Source organism: Aulostomus chinensis, chromosome 5, assembly GCF_037954235.1.
Source record: "Aulostomus chinensis isolate RoL2024-O1b breed Wild chromosome 5, RoL_Achi_v1.0, whole genome shotgun sequence".
In the NCBI taxonomy this organism is placed as follows: Eukaryota; Metazoa; Chordata; class Actinopteri; order Syngnathiformes; family Aulostomidae; genus Aulostomus; species Aulostomus chinensis.
The window spans coordinates 15044171-15064566 of record NC_141324.1 but is presented as its reverse complement, the minus strand read 5'-3'; the positions used below and the strand labels follow the sequence as shown (position 1 = coordinate 15064566).

The following is a 20396-nucleotide window of genomic DNA, read 5'->3' as shown; positions in this document are numbered from 1 at the left end:
TGTAACATATTTTACCATTGTAAAGGTTTCAGGTGATCAAACATTTTTGTACATTTCTTGCCAAACCCCCATCAGTATAAGGGAAGTGCAGTTTTAATCTACAGCAGATAACACCATGTTAAAGTAACTCCTGTCCTCTGTAGTACACACGTCCATACACAGTGTGGCAGCATCATTTTTTATGGATGCTCAGGGGCCAAACAGACCAACACCTCGTAAAATAACAGTGCAGCTCTGCAGAATCCTGTGGTGCTCCTTTAAAATGCTGACATGTGTGTTCATCCCCAGCACGAAGAGAGTACTGCATGCGTGTGTGTGTGTGTGTGTGTGTGTGTGTGTGTGTATGCGCTTAAATGTTCCTAGGACTGAGTGCAATTCCCTTGACACGTATGGTTGACTGAACAGATAAGCCTATGTGGCATGAATCGCTGCCAAATGCAGAAAACATGACACAAAGTTACACAGTCGGAGTTGAAAACGTCAGCTGTCAGACAGAATCCCAGGAAGCATCTTTCATGTCTGATTACCTCCACCAAGGAGCTCCTGTTTCCAGTGGCATTTGTCCGTCAATTAGATTATATAAAATCTATCAGGCTGATTTTTTACCATACTTTGTGGAGGGGTATAAAATGACAACCCACTCAACAGTGGGGCAGGTGAGTTACCGCGCCACCTGGAGGCAACAGGAAATGCCATGCTTTTGGTTTTTAAATTCCACCACCTTGGTGATGAGTTACTGTGAAGTCTGATTTTTTTTTTTGCAGCCAAGAGAAGGAAACTGCTAAAACTGGACTCTACATGGCCAGATCTTTTCCAGGCTTACTGCAGGCCTGAATACATCTACTCATAGTGTCACCTAGTGGTTAGAGGAATTACAACCCATCACTCAACCTGATGTCCAGCCATCCATCCATCCATCCATCCATTTTCTTCTATCCTGTTAAGGGTCGTGGGGGGGCTGGAGCTTATCCCAGCAGCCAACACATAGAGACAGACAACCATTCACACTCACAGTCACACCTACAGTCAATTTAGAGTATCAATCAGCCTCGTCCCCTCTTGATGTCTTTGGACTGTGGGAGGAAGCTGGAGTACCAGAGAGAACCCACACAGGAACAGGGAGAACATGGAGACTCCACACAGAAAGATCCCGTGCTGGAGCCAGGGCTCGAACCCAGAACCTTCTTGCTGTGAGGGGACAGTGCTGACCACTGCACCACCATGCAGCCCAACCACATGTCATGAATCTAATTTTGATTCGTTGTCCTCCCATGATGTACAGCAACATAATTCATAGTGGGAATGTGGTCTCTAGTGCCAACTAGTGGACAGAGGAAGTTGTATTAGCAACACAGCCCAACATTAGTTTGCTCCTTCATGTAGAATTCTTTTTGCTTATTTGCTTATATTTATTGTTTAAGTTAACATCAACACAATGTTTATACAAATATATAAAGATAATATACTTATGGACAGTGAAGCATTCAGCAAGTGTTACTTGCTTGAGATATGTTTATACATTTGCAGACAGCAGGTTTTTTTCTGTTTTCTTAAATAATATTTGTGGTTTAACACTCACTATTGATGAGTCATGAGTGATTTATATGGGAGGGAGCTCAACAGCCTCAACAGCCTGATACTAGAACCATCCTGCTATCAATCTGCTATATTTGTCCGGACCTCATTCTTTGTCATTTCTTAGTTTCAAAGCTCACACAGAATCCTTTTCTCCCCTAAACATCATCAAGCTCCTCCTGGGTCCCCAGACTAGATGAGTCACAGTACATAACCGCTCGAGGATGCCCTTGGTCTGCTGAAGACTCCCCTACATGATGGAGCCCAATCAGATGCCAGAACAACCTCAGCTGGCTCCTTTCAACGCAAACTGGCTGTTTTAAACAGACCAGCTGTGTAGTTGAGCTGGGAGGCCTGCGGTGACGAGAGCATCAACAATGGACAAACAAGCTGTTCTAGTCAGGAAGGTTGAATGAGGAAGAACTGGGAACGTCTCCAAATGGAATGTGAGCATTCAATGTACATGCAATAAGAGGCGTTGAGATTGTGATGAAATATATTCATCTGAAACCTTCTTTCCATGATGATGAGAAACTGACAACCAAAAGTCTAATTGAAAATAATAACCATCATTATGTAGACAGTTTTCTTTAAGTCACATTTATATTTTGAGCGAATTCTGATTTGATAGAAATCGGCTGCATTCAAGGAAATATAATAACTAAAAAAAAACAATTAAAAGTACAAAGAGGCAAGCAGCTATAAACGGGCCCTCGCGTTCGTGCCCATGTAAGCGTGTCACTTCCCAGGGGATCCTGTAGGTTGTGAAACCTGACGACATTCTACGTACAGGAGCAAACGGGCATGTCCTCTGTGTGGCGCTAGAGTCACCTCCTGTGTCCACCAGTATGCACAAGGGAAGACTTCAGGCTGATCTGAGTTAAATTTAAAGAGCACTTCTAAATCTTGACACAGATTTCTCTGTATATTTTTCATATATAAAAAGGTATTTCTGAGATTCTCCATTCGGCCCAGGTTGGATATTGCTGCTACAGAAAGCTAGTTTAGCAACCTCCTTACCAGAAACAATCCTGAATATCGGTACGACCGAGCTGGTGACTATGAGTAGTTTAGCGGATAATAATTTTTGGAATTTGTGCAAATCTTGTACCTTAACCTATGTGCAGCTCTCCATAACTATCCATGTCTTAAGTCAAGAGTTCTCAGTGTGGTGAAGCCTCTAAGAGTATCCTTTGTGGGGTAAATGGGTTAAGTACACATTTTTTTTGCCATCCTCCTGGCAAAGTAGAAGATAAACATGTTAGCCGTTAGTTAGCATAGCGGGGTGACTGGTGGTTGATGAATATTGGCATGCCTCCTTCCAGTCCAAAATTATACTCTCCTCTGAAAATATTTTTGCCTGCGTTTATTGGGGTTGTTCACAACATGAGCTACTAATTAAAAATTAAACGTTCATGTAATTTTAGAGTCAGACACTGTGAGAGCTACAGCTGTGGCAGCATGTATGGTATGAACATTTTTGTTTGAGGGCTTTTTCTTAAATTAGTGGTACTGAATCATGTATTTCTGTTCAGTTACCTACAGTATCTGTATCAAGAAGATGTATAAGTCTCCGTTACTGCTTGCCGGGGATGTAGGTAATGTGTAGTTATCCAAAATTACCAGCATGTCTTTGAGTATATCAAATTTAACGGTAAAATTAAGTATATCATTTTCCTCTAATGATTATGTTTAATGAAACTGTTACATTTAAGATTCAAGATTCAAAGTGTTTATCGTCATATGCACAGTGTGGAAACATGTTTCTCTGTAAACATGTTTCCCTGAAATTCTTACTTTGCTGTCCACAGAATGCCGAATAGTGTAAGGAATATAAAAAGAAACTGAATTTTTTTGTACAGATTTACAATAAACAAATAACGCAGTAAGAAATTTACAATAATTCATAATAATTTACAAAAAAACAATACCACAGTAGAGAAGGGAGGAGTTACATTACATCTTAAGTCAAAGTCAAAGTGTCTGTCATGGTGAATGTGACCACGGTGTTTGCTTTGTACATTAAAGCTGAATGTGTTATTTGTGACCGTTCACCTGAGTGACAGTGATGCGATGAAGGTCCCAGTGAAGCTGCTGTGCTCTGCTCCTAACGTGCAGCTGGAGACCCCAACACAGCAGGATCAAGACCCTCAAAGACCCAGAGACAACACAGGGGGAGGTAGACCGGGACAGAGCACGAGGGGCCCACGACCTCACAGAGAGGTCACAGGTATCGCCATGACTGAGGACAAGGACGAAGGAAGTCAGGACAGAGGTGGCGCCAAAGACCCCAGCTGTAAACCCAAGTCTAAAGTGTAGACTTGATAGACTGACAGACTGTTGGTTGTTTAGAATGGTGGTTTTAATGAGATGATGCTGAATGGAAGACTGAACATAATGCTGTATTGTCCTTTTTTAGCCCCCCACCCCCCCCACCCCCCGCTTCATCCTTCTCTTCTCCTCAGGTGGGAGCAACGTCATGTCTGGGGATGTGGAACAGCGATGTCAGGGTCCAGCTGCCCCTCCTTGCGACCCTGTTCACTGTCCTCATCATGTCCATGAGACTGAATCACAGAGACCAAGGTTGACCTTCAGTTCACCAGCCAAAGGTTGCCTTGGTGTGGCAGGTCTCTTTAGGTAAGGTAATATACAGTATGTTACTATGGCAACAAGTTAAATACATAGATGTAATATTCTTCTCTCTTAACTTGTACAATTTTTCTTTATTCTAGTACATAAACTAGCATAGAATATCTAACACTACAAAGACAAAGACATGCCTGATAGGATGCCAGCTAAGTATGAGTCCCTGACTGAGATGCAGATATGCTACACTTGTTCAGTCACACATCTGAAGTCATTTAAATTCAAATTAAAAACTACAATGACTTACTCAGTTCAAGTGCTCTGACACTCCCGGGGTTGTTATTTCCTCCATTGCAACAGCATATTTACCACATATTCATGACATTAAGAAACACACAACATTTTAACTTCAACACACTTGTGAGTAACTGCAATACCACAGTATAGAACTGCATACCCACATCGGATGCTGCTGCTAATGAAGGCTTTCTTTCCCCTAATGCCATAAAACACTGGCAGAGTTACAACTCCCTGCAGTGTCCATAAGTATCAGTATGGCATGATTCACAACCAGTAGAAATAGTAGCATTTTTAATAAGCATTCATTTATTTTCCTTAGGCTACTTTGAAAATTAGACCATCTTGCATAAATACCAAAAATGAGTCATCATCTTTGTGCTGCAAATACCTTCTGAAGGTTGTGAATATTGCCTGGGTCTGGAGGTCAAAGGGTCTTCAGTCACATGTCCACTGTGTCAACGGGGAGTCCGCTGGCTGTCAAACCACCAAAGGAGCAGGGCAGCAGGGCCACCTGAGGAGACCCGGTCTGGTTGATAGAGCCACGACACTGCCCCCATTTACTGGGTAGTTGTCAGCTTCCTCTCCCTCCTCTGGATCTCGTGCTACACCTGTAAACGCATCATCACTTCAAACTTTAAAGCACCTAATTTGGGTACTAGAATGTTTTGTCTCTGATTTGTGGTTCTTACCTCTCCGTACATGAACGAGAGGAGAACAACAGCCACTAAACCCTTAGAAACACAAGAAAAAAAGTGTCAGCTAGTGTTTTTGTCTACTATGTTGATGAGTATTCATCGTTAACCTGTGTGGAGGACAGAACCGGCACAGCCAAGGTCCATATCTTCAACACTAAGCTGCTGACTTCAACAGGCAGGAAAACAAAAAGGATGTACTGCAGACCAAACAGACCGCGGATGGACGCAGTGCACGAAAGTTACAGTCACATAAGGCGAGTGATATCACAACAAGCCCCGTGCAGGACATTGTCACGGCAAACAACCAAAGCAATTAGCTGTACGCTTGCTCGCTCACTTGCATCAGTAGGAATCGGTGACGGCATCCCAGAAAACTCCCAGTACTCACATATGAGTATCAGCAACTTCTCAGGGGTTGCTGACCAAATTTAAGATGAATACAATACAGTGGTAAAGTGTAAAATATGTGATTTCCTGTCCTGTAAATATCTTCAGGGCGGGACACTTATCAATCGTGAAATTTAAAACAGATCCATTTTTTATGGCGAGTAATCAAAATTCGCCAGTCCACCATGCTGACATTGTGTGGTGAAAACTAAAAAAGCTTTGCAATGTAACACCCCCCAGGGATCTCGTATGGACTGTTGGAATTTGAGGAGAAATTGCATGAAGCCCCTGAGAGGAGTAAGTATTCATGCCCCCTGGACATCACCAAAACTGAAAAATCTGAATCAATGGTGGACTTCCTGTTTGGTCGGTGTCAAATCTAACTGGGCATTTCTGAAGGTCTTGTCATGTTCCACGGCCAACACTATTGTGTGTATGTAGGTGAAACTGAGGTATTTTTCCTGCATTTTAAAAATATATTCAGCAGGTGAGGGGTGGCATGGCTCAGAGGTAGAGTGGCCGTCTAGCAACTGAAGGGTCGCTGGTTTGATCCTCACTTCCCCTGGTGACCATGTTGAAGTGTCCTTGAGCGAGATACTGAACCCTAATCATTCCTGATGGCCCTGCGACGGATTGCCAACCCGTCCAGGGTGAACCCCGCCTCTCAATGTCAGCTGGGAGAGGCTCCAGCCCACCCCCCTTCCCCCCGCGAACCTTAACGGATAAGTGGTATAGAAAATGGATAGATTTAGCAGGCACTATTGAGGCATTTTTCCACACCAACATAGGGAAACAAAAAAACAATGATACATTTTTACCGCGCTTGTTTTTTTGTTCAAAGAGTCATGAGTTTTCACGGGTTAAGTCCCTCAAAAGGGCAATCCATTCATCACGAGAATATTAATTTCCTTGCATTTACAGAGGGGGACCATGTGCTGCCGAGTGCTTAGGTCTTAAATAGCCAAGACATCTTAGAGATCTTTTTTAGACAAGAAAATGGAAACTAAACATTTAGCGTGATGTTGACTTTCAAAAATATAAAATAGACTTTTGCTGCACAACTAAAATGTAAAAAAAAAAAAAAAAGAGGATTTTAAAAAAACCTGACAAAATATCCTGGTGATGAGGTGGTGTTGTGTGCTAATGTATTAATCAGACTCTAATAAACTCAAAGGGAACAGCAACGAAAGTGTGCGTCATGAAGCTGTGCCTTCTATCTTTAGTCTGTGACACAGATTTATCAGTTCTCATTAAAACATGCAGCTTTGAGAACGTTTCTTCATGCACCTCCCACAAACATTACACCTGCAACGCACACACGGATCCCCCTAGAGCCTGTAGTGTGTAAACAGAGCAGCAGCAGTGGTGTGTGTGTTTCTGTGTGTGTGTGAGAGCATCATTGACTGTCATTGTGCCCAAAAGAAAAATGTGTGAGCCTGTGGAGTGAAGAACACACACTTCCCAGTGTGAGTCAAGGTGACCTGCTGCTGGAGAGAAAAATGGCAGTTGAGGATTATTTCAGCGCAGACAAACCACTGTATTTATCACCATAAATTAAATCCTTGTTGGTGTAAAAGCGTGAGTTTAACTCCCTTTTCTCTAGCTAATATTATTGATCCCCCCCACACCCATCGACTAATCCAAATTACATTTCTGTCACCCCCACCCCTCTTCGTTTACTTTGCTACCCACCCTGACATCACTCCTTCATTTCCCATGTTCACTCCCCCCTCCCTCTTTTGGTTAGCCTCATTCAGAGAAAGACTTTTTTTGATTGGCCCGTATTTATATCAACTAGGTCCCATTGCCACCTGGGACAATGGTCTCCAGTCAGATCCAGGTCACAGCAAGAAGAACCCATTCTTCCACTGTGCACAGATCAATCCAGTCCAGTATGGTCCAGTCCATCTGCCACACAAGCCGGCAACACAGACATAGGTACTGCACCCACTAGCATCAAAAAGATACACACACACATACACACACAAACACACACACATTGGCAGGTGCTGCATCACTGCTCTCCTTTGCCTCACACACACAGGTTGATAGTGGGATGTGTGGCTGAAGGCACTAACCTGCATCATGCACACAGGTGAATATTCCCACCAAGCTTCCCGGTGAGGCCAGGAGAGATGGCCGGGTGATTCACAGCAGAGGACGACGCTGGTGCTGATGACAGGTATACAGGTAAGTGCAGAATAAACTGCATGCCTGGCATGAGTGACAAATACAACCAGTGGTGTTTATAGTAGGCCTATATGATACCAGACTACTGGTCAAGGTGGAAAGGCACTATTTCTAGCACTATAGTCCACACTAATTGACAGCTCAACTCATATTAACAGTGACATTATTTAAATATTCCAGCTGTGGTGAAACGCAAAACGACCAATTAGCCCTGAGTGGAAGCTAACATACCCCGGTGTTGGTCCTACCCACTGACCGCCAGTGTTTCACAGTCACTGGAGTCGTTTACACAGGATTACCGGGGATAATCCGTTTACAGTATTTAGAGCCATGAGTCGCCATCTGTCTGCATTTATCCCAGCAAGGGAGCCGCCGGCACCGGCAACGACACACGCGGTAAGACCGAACTATCTTGAGTCGTTGAAGACAACAAATTTACCGTTTGAATGCGTAGTTTGAGAGTTTGTTGGTCCGGATGTCGTTGGTCACTACCTTCACTACAGACGCGCGCCTCAACCAGGTCGGTGCTGCCTTCACATGCCGTCGTAAATGTTGTGTTTTAATCCGTCTGTTGTCGTCTTAAGGAAATAGTTTTGGGTAGAATGAGATACAAAGCTGCATATTAGACGTTTTAGTAATCTAAGAGAGCAGAGAACTGGTTAAGAATGATGAAAAGACGAAGTACGCAAAACATCAACGGTTTAGAAAATTACATTCAACTTCGATGACTGTACAAATAAAACGACATTTAACTACAAACAAATACAACAAAGTAAACACAAATTATTTTAGCTTTAATTCATTATGAACAAAATAAGCTAAGTTGATCAAATTTTAATGTCTAGTTTAAAACCTAATGTTGTATCCAACACGTTTGTTTCTTCCTGTCTTTAGTTTCTTACAACACGTGAAAGCAGCAAACAATTTAATTGTAACTACCTGCGTGGCGTGGTTGAGGACAAAAACGCCAAGCATGCTTTGGGCTGGGTGAGTGTAGCGATCCTGCAAAGGTTTGAATGATGGAAGCTCGTGAAACTTAAAATGCTTTATTACCTGACTAGATTGTGTCAGTTTCTCTGGAATAATTCAATATAATCTTCTACCAAATCTCTCTTTCAGGTGCTGCAGTGATGGAGAATAATTGTTCTAGTTACAAACCTACTTGAAGACTATGACGTTTACAAACCACAGACCTGCCTTGATCATCTAACAGCCCCAGTAACCTCCAGTAACACCAGCTCTACCTTCCAGCGTATCTCTTGCCTTACTGATCCCATTCCCCTGCACCAGCTTTGATCAGTCTACCTGCTCAGCTCTTGGCCAGGTGCTTTTATTAGTTTCTTCAGCAGTTTTAGCCACCTCAGTGAATCTCCATCCCCAGATGATGCGGACAGACAACAAAGGCCGAAGTGCCTCTCCTCACAGGATAACCTACAAGTCAGACTTCCATGCCATCAAATGTTCTTTTGACTCTGGGACTAAGGCACGGGTGTCATCTAGCCTGTCAGAGCCAATGGTGTCTGTCACCAGCACCAGCGGTAGCAGAGGGAGGATCCATAGCACCAGAGGGCCTAAGATCAGAGACAACATCTTCCTCCAAATGGACAGCCAGCAGCTAAGACAAGATAGTGGACCTGTGCTGAGTTCTGGGCCCACAACGCTCCTGTCCACTCAAAATCCCAGCCAGCAGCTCCAAACGTCACCGTTCTCTGGATCCAGGCGTTCGGTAATGAGCACCTCTTCTGTAATGAGCAATGTGGCCAGCATCTGTACTTCAGAATCATCTGTGCTAGATAAACCATCCAGGTCAGAGGAGATAAGAGATATAGATAGAGCTGCTTTAGCACAAAAGTTCTCTGTGACCAGAAGATTGTTTGAGACCAAGATGATGGCAGTTGGAGAAGGTGGAGGCCATGCTTTTAAAGTTATTTCTAGCAAGGGGGTAGCAGATGAGAAAGAAGGGAAAGGAGGTGCTAAACAGTTAGATAGAGAGGAGGAGGCGAGCAGAAAATGGAGGCCGTCTGTAGAAGACTGCTTGGACAAATCCATAAACCCGCCTATCATAAATATGTCCTCAGCAAAGCCTCCCGCCCAGGCCCCTCTGACGGGGCACTTTAAATCTCTTGTGTCAGATGTTCCCAGCGGGGCATCCTACAAATCTTCCAATACTGATGAGCATGTTGAAACCACACAGTCACATGGTGACAAACAGAAGGAAAAGGCAGCAACTTTTGACCCCAGCTTGACCCCTGAGGAACCAGTCAGGGCAGAGTTGGTGGACGTGAAGAACGAATCATCAGAGAGTGATGAGAACGAAGAGGAAAAGAAACGAGAGAAAGACTGGCGTAGACATGAGGGAGAGATATACAACAACATGGTGGAAAGTGTGCAGGAGCTCGTGGATGATGTTTTTGAAGAACCCAGCCTGGAGGCAGCAGAGCCTGTTGATCCTCATGAGGAATACTGCAGAAGTGAAGGTCTATCTAGGCTGGCTGTTCCTCCAGAGGAAGACCAGAAGGAGTTTTCAATTTGTAAAAAAATGACTAAGGAAGTCAAGGAAGAAGGTAGAGGCAAGTATGAGCAGGTGAGTGTGGGTGAAAGGGAGGAGCAGAGTAGTCAGTTTATAGCACAGGCAGAGGAGTTGACAGAAGAGGGGTGTGAGATGGATGAAGTAGGTGAGGGTCGGTCTGAAGGGGAACCGAGAGGGTTTATACAGGAGGAAGAGTGCAGACAAAGTCGAGAAAGAACTGAACCTGAACTTCAGGAGGAGTACACCAATTTGGAGGACAAGCATGAGGCTAACAGGGCCAGTAGTGAGAGAAAAGGGGATGTGGACCAAACTGGATCTCCAGTGATTTCTGGGATAGAGAACGAGGCTTTTGTGAATGATCAGGAGACTCCGGCTCATCCAGAACATTCACCTGGACAAGACTCGGAAAACTCTCTGCACACAGCAGGTCACTGTCTGTTGGAATATGAAGAAATTTCCGGCGTTCCTGAACTGGCTGATCAAGAGGATGATAAGAGGAGAAAAGTCAGGTTCTCCTCTGCAGCAATCAAGGTAAAAATGATTCAAAACCAGGGTTTCAGGTTCACTTATCTCTAAATTCTTGAAACAGATTGTAGTTTCAGTTCATGGAAGAGAAATGTCAGCCCTCAGGTCTTGTTTATCATCTGTTCAGGGTGGAGAATAGACAAGTGCCCACATGCTCAGAGCTGTTTCAAAATAAAAGCACGGCAAACATTCTTGTGGGTTTGACAGTATTAATATGGCTCATTGTGTCTACAGTACATGTTGATTTTTACAATCCTGCGATCACACTCATACAGTTTGCGTTAGTGTTGCAACGCCCCCTTTACACCTCCCTCACTCGCTCTTGCTGACAGATCGGCCAACGTAAACAGTGTCTTCTTGTGTCAAGAGCTGCAGATGGTTGTGTTTGCAGCATGCTCTGTGGGGAACACACACATCTATGCATCAAACATCAGTGTGACTTTGCTGATTGTTGCCCTCCAGGTGTACAGCACCTATTCTAATGCCGAGTACGACAGGCACAATGAAGATATCGACCCCGTCTCCGCCTCGGCTGAGTACGAGCTGGAGAAGAGAGTGGACAAGATGGATGTTTTTCCAGTGGAGATAGAAAAGGGTTGGTTTCAGTTTGTCTTTCCGTCATGACAAGAGACAACTAGGAAGACCAATGAGGAAGTTTCTGATCTTTAAATCCCACGGGGGATTCAGGTTTATTTTGCATCATCTGGGTCTTGAACTCTTAACCACAGACACCAAGAGAAAGTCCTGTTGATCTTCCTGCCAAGTGAGGGATCAAAAATGGCTCCACAGTCTGACTCAGACAGCGCCACGGTTGCACATAAAGGCAGATTGTGTGGAAAATTTACTTACCAAGCCGAAACACTCAGAATTTGAGCACCTCCTTTTAGAAGGTGTCTGATCATATTTTTTTTTGCGATTTTTTTAATTTTTGATGAATTAAAAATTCTCCCTGGATTGCCTGAAGACGCTGGATAGTAAGTTTGGTGTCAGCTGAGCTTAAATTGTGTCGTTTTTTTTTTTTTTTTTTAAATGACAGATAAATTTTATAATTCCAACGCGTCTGAATTTTTTTTTTTTGTACGTTTAGGCCTCATTTTGGATAAAGTTAGGAAGTGATGGCGTGTACAGCTGAGTTATGAAGTTTCAAAGTTTAAAGATGTGTGCTGAAGCCGCACCATCAGAAACTGAGGAAGTTTGGCGTCTGACTGGATCTCTACGCCATGATTTGTTTTCACGCTTGGCAGATTTCCGTGGACGACAAGACAGCAGAGTGCAACTGGTTATATTTGTGGGTCTGTGCATAAAACAAAATTGACCAGTCTTTCCTTAACGTCCCTTCCACCTAGGACAAGAGGGTCTGGGCATCAGTATCATAGGGATGGGTGTTGGAGCAGACCAAGGCCTGGAAAAACTGGGAATCTTTGTTAAGACGGTGACTGAAGGAGGAGCGACACAGAAGGATGGAAGGTAACTTTATTTTAATTGCATCTTACTTCAGTCAGTCTTCAAAGACCTGAGATTTTTGTTTTTGTCTGTGTTGGCAAGGATTCAGGTGAACGACCAGATCGTGGAGGTGGACGGGGTGAGTTTGGTTGGAGTGTCTCAGCTGTTCGCAGCCACAGTCCTCAAGAACACGTCAGGTCTCGTCGAGTAAGTTCACGTGTGTGTATGTTTCCTGCGTTTGCCCAGGCTGCTGTGTTTTTTCCCCTGTGATTTAGAGGTTGAGCCTTTTTATGATCATTTTCATGATCATTTTTTCTTTTAAAAAAAAGGCTCATTACAAAGCCAAATTTATTTAAAGATAGACTGAGAATAGCAAGAGAGATGAATGTAGTTATCTCCCTCTTTAGCGGTTGATTGTATGTTTATATACACATACACTTGAACTTTTTCACTTCCGCGTGAGCCCTGTCAGTGTTTTGTATTTTCATGAATTCACCACCATGCGGAACTCTCAAACCAATCAGCTCTCTTAATTGATAATTGTTGCAGCTCTGAATTGCAGGTGCGTCTCTCTGTTGCAGGTTTTTGATTGGTCGAGAGAAGGAGGGCGTGGAGAGTGAGGTGGCTCGGCTAATCAACGAAAGCCTGGAAATGGATAAAACCTCTAAAAAGGTGTGTTTTCTTAAGGTTTAGCCAGGATTCAGTCCTGTTGAGACTTCTGTACAGTTTGAATCCAGCGTGTGTGTATGTGACAGAGAGGAAGGATGAGTGCAGAAGAAGACACTGATGGTGGCATGTCAGAGAAGAGTTCAGTGGCGGAGGAAGAGGAAGAAGATGAAGAGGAGGATGTATCTGTACTCTCTGGTTTGGACAGCTACCAGCTCTGTCTCAAATACCAGCAGGTACTCTACTAAATATACTTTCATAGCTTTTTTTTTTTTTTCGTAGAACCACCAATATTCGCCATCCTACTTTTTCTGATAAACCAACCTCTAAAACCTTGATGTTAGGTCACTAACAAACTTTCTGTGACCACTTATCATGGCCGACCTGTAAAAGCGGAGATGATCACTTCTGGATAAACTAAGATTTTATTTAAACCAGAAGAGAGGCGCTAATCTGCTAATCATCCATTAATATTCATTGCGTTAACTAGCAATCAGCCAGTCTGTGGGTCTCAGCTCCCTAATACCACCATTTTCTACCTTTTTCCTGTTTTAAATCCCATTCGGAACAGAAATAGACCCCAACTTATTTTGACTAATCTGTTTCATTCTCATGTATCTGAAAATGTGACAAGGAAATCCAACACCATCGATCCTTTTTATACAGATGGCAACACTGAAATTCAATTATTACAATAAAAACTTTTTTTTGGGGGGGGGTGCACTTCAAGAGCTTTTCAATTATTCATCACAGTACCACTTATTGTTAGCGGTTAGCTTGCCAAACTGAATGTGTCAAAGTGGCGGCGTTCTAAGGTGGTTTTAATAACGCTACTACTAATAAATTATTTTCATAAATTTGACATGGCTTAAACACTTAATTTCCATCATATTTCGATGAATGTCATTTTAATCTAATCACTTCACTATGATTCGAATGATTTCCCTTCCAAAAAGTGAGCTTCAACCTGAAAGCATTTCAGGGCCATAACTGTGAGCCCCAGCCCGGCGTTGGGAAATCCCGGCCCTGCAGCACAACCCATGAAGTCGATGTGTTCTTTCAAACATATTGGAACATCGCCACAGTAAAAATCTCAAACAAAAAGAGGTCTTTTTTTTTTTTCTTTTTTTTTTTTAGAATCGACCCTATAGATTTAGATGGTGGTTCTTTCAGGTGATCTGATTGGTGAGCGTCATTCTTTCTTTACAGCTTCAGTCAAAACTGCACAACAGAACAGCTCAGCTCCACCACGCTAGAGAAAAGGTAGGTCACTCAGTTGTGATTGAGATTGCAAACAAAAACCAAAAACTGCAATACTTCCTTAAATACACACTACCTTTGCATCCATATTTGGAACAGTCTGACCCATTTAACTGTGTATGAGATGGCTGGCTGTGGCATTATTAGGACACGGGCCTCGTTCCAACACTTTTGCCTTGAAGTACTCACTGCAGTTGTATAATTGGGTTGGTGAAAAGCTCTGTCAAAAATCTGCCTTTCATCAATTCAACTTTTGTGAGCTCAATCAGCACTGCATTTGTTGTATTTATACTCATTGTGGTCAGAGGACTCAAAACGCTTCTGCAGTGCCTTCAGATTGTCTGTCATTTTCCATCGACAATGCAGACAAACATACAGGCCATAAAACAATCTAATAATATAATTCTCCATGTTTCCCAGTTAAAGGCTTGGGAGGAACAGCATGCATGCTGGGAGAGCCAGAAGGCTGAGCTGGAGCAAAAAGTGGAGGATGGCGAAGAGAAAGCAGACAAACTTGAGAAGTACAGTACCACAGGCTCTGCATTGCCAATCCATGCAGCATAGATTGCAGTGAATTTGTTCAAATTTATGGGTAGAGGCAGAAGCCAGCGGATGGATGATAATTTAGACACATATTATGACGTTTAATGGTGGACGAGACGGTTTTAATGACCCACGCTGTGTTTATCAGGTATTGGCAAGAGGCCCAGACGTTGTGCAGGGTTGTAAGCCAGCGACTGGCTGATGCCCAGAGCCAATCAGAGAGCCTGGAGATCAAATACAGCAAAGCCAAGAGACTGGTGCGAGAATACCAGGGCAGGTAAATGCCGATTCATCACAAAATACACTTTTTAAGCATTATTATTATTATTATTATTATTGTTATTGTTATTGTTATTGTTATTGTTATTATTATTATTGTTGTTGTTGTTGTTCTTATTTTGCTGGTAGGGTCAGAGAACAATACACAATGTTTCTATATGTTATATAGTCAACCTTTCTTCAGCACACATTCATAACATGATCCTGTCATACAGGTGTATGGGTCACCCCTCCATCTCCATTTAGACTTGCATCCACAAAGCACTACAGAGAGAAGTATTACAGCAATAATAAGATTCACTAGAAACGGCCAATAAAGGGCAAATGATGGGGATTTATAACTTTACAATTTATTAGTGGAACCAATATCGACCTCATAAATTCAGGCTCATCCAATATATGGAGCTCGTGGTAATTCCTGTGTGAGCTGTACACATTCCTATTGTCTTTGTGCTTCGTACGGTTTGCAGTATTCAATCGATGTCTTCAGCTGGCACCCGGGCTCTGTGCATGAGATCTACTAGATTCCTCCTTCTGTCACTGTTATTCAGAATGTCACCCATCTCCAAAGGAAACTTACTGTTGTGCACAAAGTTTTGCGTTAGAGTTCTTCAATTGAAAATACCTTTTTAAGAATTCATCATCAGTTTATTTTTGCTTTCTTGAAGAGGAAGGAGAACTGAGATATGGTGTGTAATATCAGAGAAGAGATATTCACCCATGTCTCCCAATGGAACTGAGGAGTCGGAGTGATTGTTGATGCGCGTTGTTGAGATTTTCAAAGCTGTTGTCCTGCAGTCACTCGCTTCAGTGTGAAATATCATTTCTGACAGAATCTATAGGAAGCAGGTGAAGGTCTTGAATAACGCATCCAACCCCAAAAGAGTTGCAGCTCAACTTTCCCAGTAATGTGCTGTGTTTCTCCAGGGAGGACGAGGAGGAGAAGAGAGAAGCGGATCTGAGGAGGGAAATGGAGGAGCGAGAGAAGCAGTACAGAGAGACTATTGAGAGGCTGCAGATGCAGGTGAGAGCAGCTTCTATCGGTCCTGGATCTACCTCGGCTCTACCGCCTGTTCTTTGAAGTGACTGTGTGACACTGTTCACCACAGCTGGAGAGAAAAGAGCCGCGACCGGAGAGGACAAACCACTCTGTCGACACTTCAGTCACAGGTAGGCAGCAGCCGTGTCCGTCTGATGCCGCTTTATGTTGAAGAGACGTCTAATTGAAGCATGTGGTGGTTTGAAGTTTCATCTCTCAAAGGACCTTGGTCTGTTGTTTGTTTTTTTTTTTAAATAAATTTGTGTTCGTGTCACTCTAAGTGAAAATCCTCATCTGTAGCAGATTGAAATAACTCTGTCTTTAAGGAAAACATGATTTAGATAAAGCAATAATAGAAATACGAAGGACAAAGCCAAGCAGCAAAGACTAAAGATGGAGAATTGGTTGAATATATATATAAAAGGAAAAATAACAGGACGGGGATGACATCACGCGAGAGCGAATACAAAACGGAAAAGAGTAAAAAGACGACACAGCATGGAGGCATGAGTTTTAGGAAGGGATTTAAGGGTTTATAAATGAACATAACACAATTGCACTTACAGAGGAAGAAGTGCAACTTACACATTCGTACATCACACATGCTTGCTTACATGAACGAGCGATTTAATAGGTCACTAAATCTCCACTAGACCTCATCTCCTCAGGCAGGGATTGCGAAGGAAATGCGTGCATTTGCCAATAATCATGACCCATGTTTCACTTTTAAAGGGTGATTCCGTCCTGACCCTCCTGTACCTTTTTGTACATGCAAGATTTGCACCAAGCTCCCTTGGAGACATACTGTATCGTCTTTGTTAGCACGAGGCGTTTAAGGGGGATTTGAGATGAAAGAAGACAAAGGAGAGGTGGCTGGAACTGATCTAGAAAACTGGAGACTCTGTGACGCAGGAGCTGATGTCACAGCTGGTGTGAGCGAGTTTCAGAAGCTGACATAGGCATCGTCAGCAGCCTCAAGGCTATGATGAATGTTTGTGAAAGCAAGCTGGTGAAATTGTACCTTCTTGTTCTTTTCTTTTTTAAATGAATGTCATTGAGTTATTTTCTGCCCTATGTAACAAAACTGACGGGTGCGTCCCAGATCCCGACTGGTATATTCCAGTTCCTGATACAGGACGTCTGGACTCCAGCGCTCACATCGCCAGAGCTCAGCTGGCCCAGAAGTCTAAGCGCCACCCCCCGTCACGAGATAAGCTCAGAGAGAGCTTCAGGAAACAGGTCAGGGATCCAAGTCATCCGTTTGATGGTCAACTGAGCTGCTGTCAGTGGTCCTCATATGCACCTTCTCCACAGCAAGATGAAGTCCAGAACTCGCAGGAGGGCCACTCGTCGTCGGCTCCCTCGCTGCTGAGGGTGGTACAAAGAAGCGGCAAAAGTGAACAGTCCAGTACTTCGTCTTTCTCAGTCGTCAATCCTCCCACCACCCCCGTCGTCACCCCTCCCATCTACATCAACACCGTCACTCCGTCACCGGTCAAGTCCTCCTCATCCAGAAAATCCAAAAGGAAATTTCCCGATTTCAGGTCTTTTTTTATTTTTTAATTCTCCCATTCAGAAGAGTTCTTCTCATGAGCCTCAACAGGTTTCTGATTCTCGACTTTCATGGCTGTAATGTCTTTGACCTCCAGTGGCCTCCGCAAGTCCCTCAGCAAAAGGAGAAGTGAGAAACGAAACAGACGGTCCATGAGCAACAGGTAAAAAGATACTATTGCTGTTCTTCTTCTCTCAGATCAGCCACATTTTGATTGCTGCTGTTTTGCGGTGTGTGTGTGTGTGTGTGTGTGTGTGTTCAGGGCTTCTTGTGGTGACCTGGTGGACGAGCCTGCAGGAGTTTCTCCGTCAGGTTCCATCACCTCCATGCCTTCATGCTTGCCCTTCCCCTGGTTTGGAGAACGAGGGAGAGAGAAAGAGGAGGGGGAGAGAGGCAGGGAAAGGCTTCGGTCCGTGTCCAGCAGCAGTTTACCGTACTTGACCACCACAGGAAGACGAGATCCGGTAAGAAGAGGCGGAATGAGCGGACTTACATTTGCACGGAGGAAGATAAATCTCCTTGTCTTTGCTGCATGCCCTCCTCCACCTCTGTCCCAGTCTCCTAAATCTAGATTCCTCTCTAGTTATCTCATCTGTTGGTTCCAGATTATAGGCTTTCCGATGGATAGCTCCAGCATGGTTGGTCATGTCTCTGATCACTCCCTCTCTGGACACTCTCACACTTTCACCTTTTCCTCCACTGAGGTAAGCCTTATCCTTCCCTTTTCCTTTTTCCTGCTTTGTCTCTCATCGGAGCACACTTACTCCTTTTCTTTTTTTTTTGGTTCAAATCCCACCCTCTCCTTTGTAACAAGCTTTATTCATATCTCCATTAGACCTTAGATGATCCACTCCCCACAAACAACAATAACCAGTGGCAGAGTCGACCTGCGGTGGAGTGGACCAGCCAGCAGGTGTGTCTTTGGTTGATCGCCATGAACATGGATCAATACACAGCCGAGTTCGCTGCCCGAGGCGTGGATGGGACGCAGCTGCTCAGCATGGACAGCGAGAAACTCAAGGTAAGAGGTTCAGATGCCTGTCAAGAAAACTATATCTGTATTTCTACAGCCAAAACCACTATTACAGGCCTTTACATGCTGCTTTTTAAAACAAGTGCCTCTCCTGAGATCAAGCCATGTTTAAGTCAATACAAACAAGTGGTGAAAGGATGAGCCCGTGAATGACAGTGTAATCCTTCTTGATGAATATCTACAAGAATCCTCACACACAACGCACGATTTATTCAAGATCAGTTGTGGCTAAGTTGTAGTTAACGTTACGAATTATGTTATTATTTAGGCTCTTTGTTGATTTATGATGTCGAACTTTCCCTTAAATTGACTCAGGACTGCACACTTTAAAACTGTTAAACTCAACTTTGACTTCCAGCTGCTTCCAGTTTTTCATTGCACGTTTGATGTCAGAGCAAGCAGTAGCCGTTGCTTTTCCGTTTAAAGAGAGACAACGAAAGACTCAACATTCATTTGGATTTGGCGACGTGTTCATATAAAAAGCAAAAGCGTTGCTGCGTTTGACATTTTCCATTTTACCACAAGAACGTCTTTTGAGTACTTGGGGCACAGACTTGACAGCCCCCTTTATGAGCACTTTTACTTCTTTTTTGTAAGAGTTTTTGTTATAATGCAGCGAAGGTGCATGAAAATATAAATGGGAAAAGAAAACAGACCTGACAAGTTTGGGGAATTCAATGGGACAGGGGACTGCAAAGGTATTATCTTAAATAAATCCAGTTTATACATCACTTTGTCCAAGAATCAATGAATACATTTGCATGTGAAAGTAACAAAACAGGAATTCGCAGGTTATTTGCAAAGAGAAGATCAAAATTACATGGAGAATTCATACGAAGATAAATACAAACATGTCGTCACCTTTATCCATGTGTTTTTTTCCAATATGCATTTAAATTTTTTGGTTTTAGCCATTTGTCATTCATACTATTCCTTAAGTTTTAAGCTAGTTCTAGTGTGTGTGTGTTTGTGTGTATTTTCAAATGTACCACTAGCTGCTTACACGAATACAATCTATCTGTAAGTAGACAGGACCATTATAGTGATCATGTTTTGGCATGTGAATGTGTCAGCATGCTGAGGCAGAGGACAATGTACAGTTGGAGAAGTAAAGGTGTTGGTGCTCTCTGGTGGTCCGACCACGCGATAGCGACAGCCTCCGCATGACCACCGTCAGCTCTTTCTCCTCCGTCTTGTTACAAGCATCGTTTACATCGTCTTCCTCTCTGTCGTCAGGCTCTGGGGGTGAGTAGCCAAAGTGACCGCTCGGCCCTCAAGAAGAAGCTGAAGGAGATTAAGAAGCGAGAGGAAAAAGAAGAGAAGGGGAGAGAGAAGAAACTCAAAGGGGACAAAGACAGAAAGAATTCCTTTTTGGACAAGGAGAGTGAAGGAAAGGAGAAAGTGAGAATGATGATGGAGGACAGATCTGGGACGGAGGCCCGATGTGGCGGCAGAACTGCGAGAACTGAGTCACTCCTGTAGAGGAAACGCAACGTCTCATTGGAAAGACACATTGCACCTACTTCTCTTAGGCTCTTTGCCTTGTTGCCACCAGCACGAAGATGTGTCTGCAGTCTCACACACACATCAGCAACCTTGAGGCTGCACTCATGTATACTTGTATAAATCTTTTAAAGTATGTGACTATTGACTGTTTCCAGTGTTTGTTTTTTTTTATATGAATCTTAAATTATCCTTCGTTGTTTTTATTAAATTATGTGCTGGTTTAAGCGCGTGTTTAACTGCTGTAAATGTTTTTTTTATGTGTCAATAAATGCTTCAAACATCCTTGT

At 43.3% G+C, this 20396-nt stretch overlaps 1 protein-coding gene and 1 long non-coding RNA gene across 12 annotated transcripts; one reads left to right on the top strand and one right to left on the bottom strand.

The window, feature by feature from the left end:
* Positions 1 to 2473: 2473 nt before the first annotated feature.
* LOC147261405 (uncharacterized) lies at positions 2474 to 8294 on the bottom strand. 4 transcript variants are annotated; one of them, XR_015115756.1, is made up of 5 exons: positions 8173 to 8294; positions 7622 to 7715; positions 5151 to 5192; positions 4850 to 5069; positions 2474 to 3817 (listed from the first exon to the last, which is right to left on the bottom strand). It is a non-coding gene; the product is annotated as an uncharacterized LOC147261405 (long non-coding RNA). The 4 variants fall into 4 exon arrangements; XR_015115754.1 differs by lacking the exon at positions 2474 to 3817 and adding an exon at positions 4018 to 4206 and having other exon boundaries at positions 4469 to 5069; XR_015115755.1 differs by lacking the exon at positions 2474 to 3817 and adding an exon at positions 4018 to 4206 and having other exon boundaries at positions 8173 to 8293.
* On the top strand, positions 7581 to 20391 carry LOC147261404 (uncharacterized). Of its 8 annotated transcripts, none has more exons than XM_086203392.1 (20): positions 7581 to 7733; positions 8628 to 8720; positions 8853 to 10794; positions 11251 to 11383; positions 12135 to 12255; positions 12334 to 12438; positions 12813 to 12903; positions 12987 to 13133; positions 14107 to 14160; positions 14578 to 14678; positions 14849 to 14977; positions 15886 to 16003; positions 16089 to 16149; positions 17121 to 17257; positions 17333 to 17562; positions 17668 to 17733; positions 17833 to 18034; positions 18176 to 18274; positions 18406 to 18591; positions 19840 to 20391. In XM_086203392.1, exons 3-20 carry the CDS (start codon positions 9115 to 9117, stop codon positions 20083 to 20085), a joined length of 3906 nt encoding a protein of 1301 aa, XP_086059518.1. In that variant the 5' UTR covers positions 7581 to 7733; positions 8628 to 8720; positions 8853 to 9114; the 3' UTR covers positions 20086 to 20391. The 8 variants fall into 8 exon arrangements, with proteins under 8 accessions (XP_086059518.1, XP_086059519.1, XP_086059516.1 ...); XM_086203390.1 differs by lacking the exon at positions 7581 to 7733 and adding an exon at positions 8075 to 8129; XM_086203395.1 differs by lacking the exon at positions 7581 to 7733 and adding an exon at positions 8076 to 8129 and having other exon boundaries at positions 15907 to 16003.
* Positions 20392 to 20396: the final 5 nt, after the last annotated feature.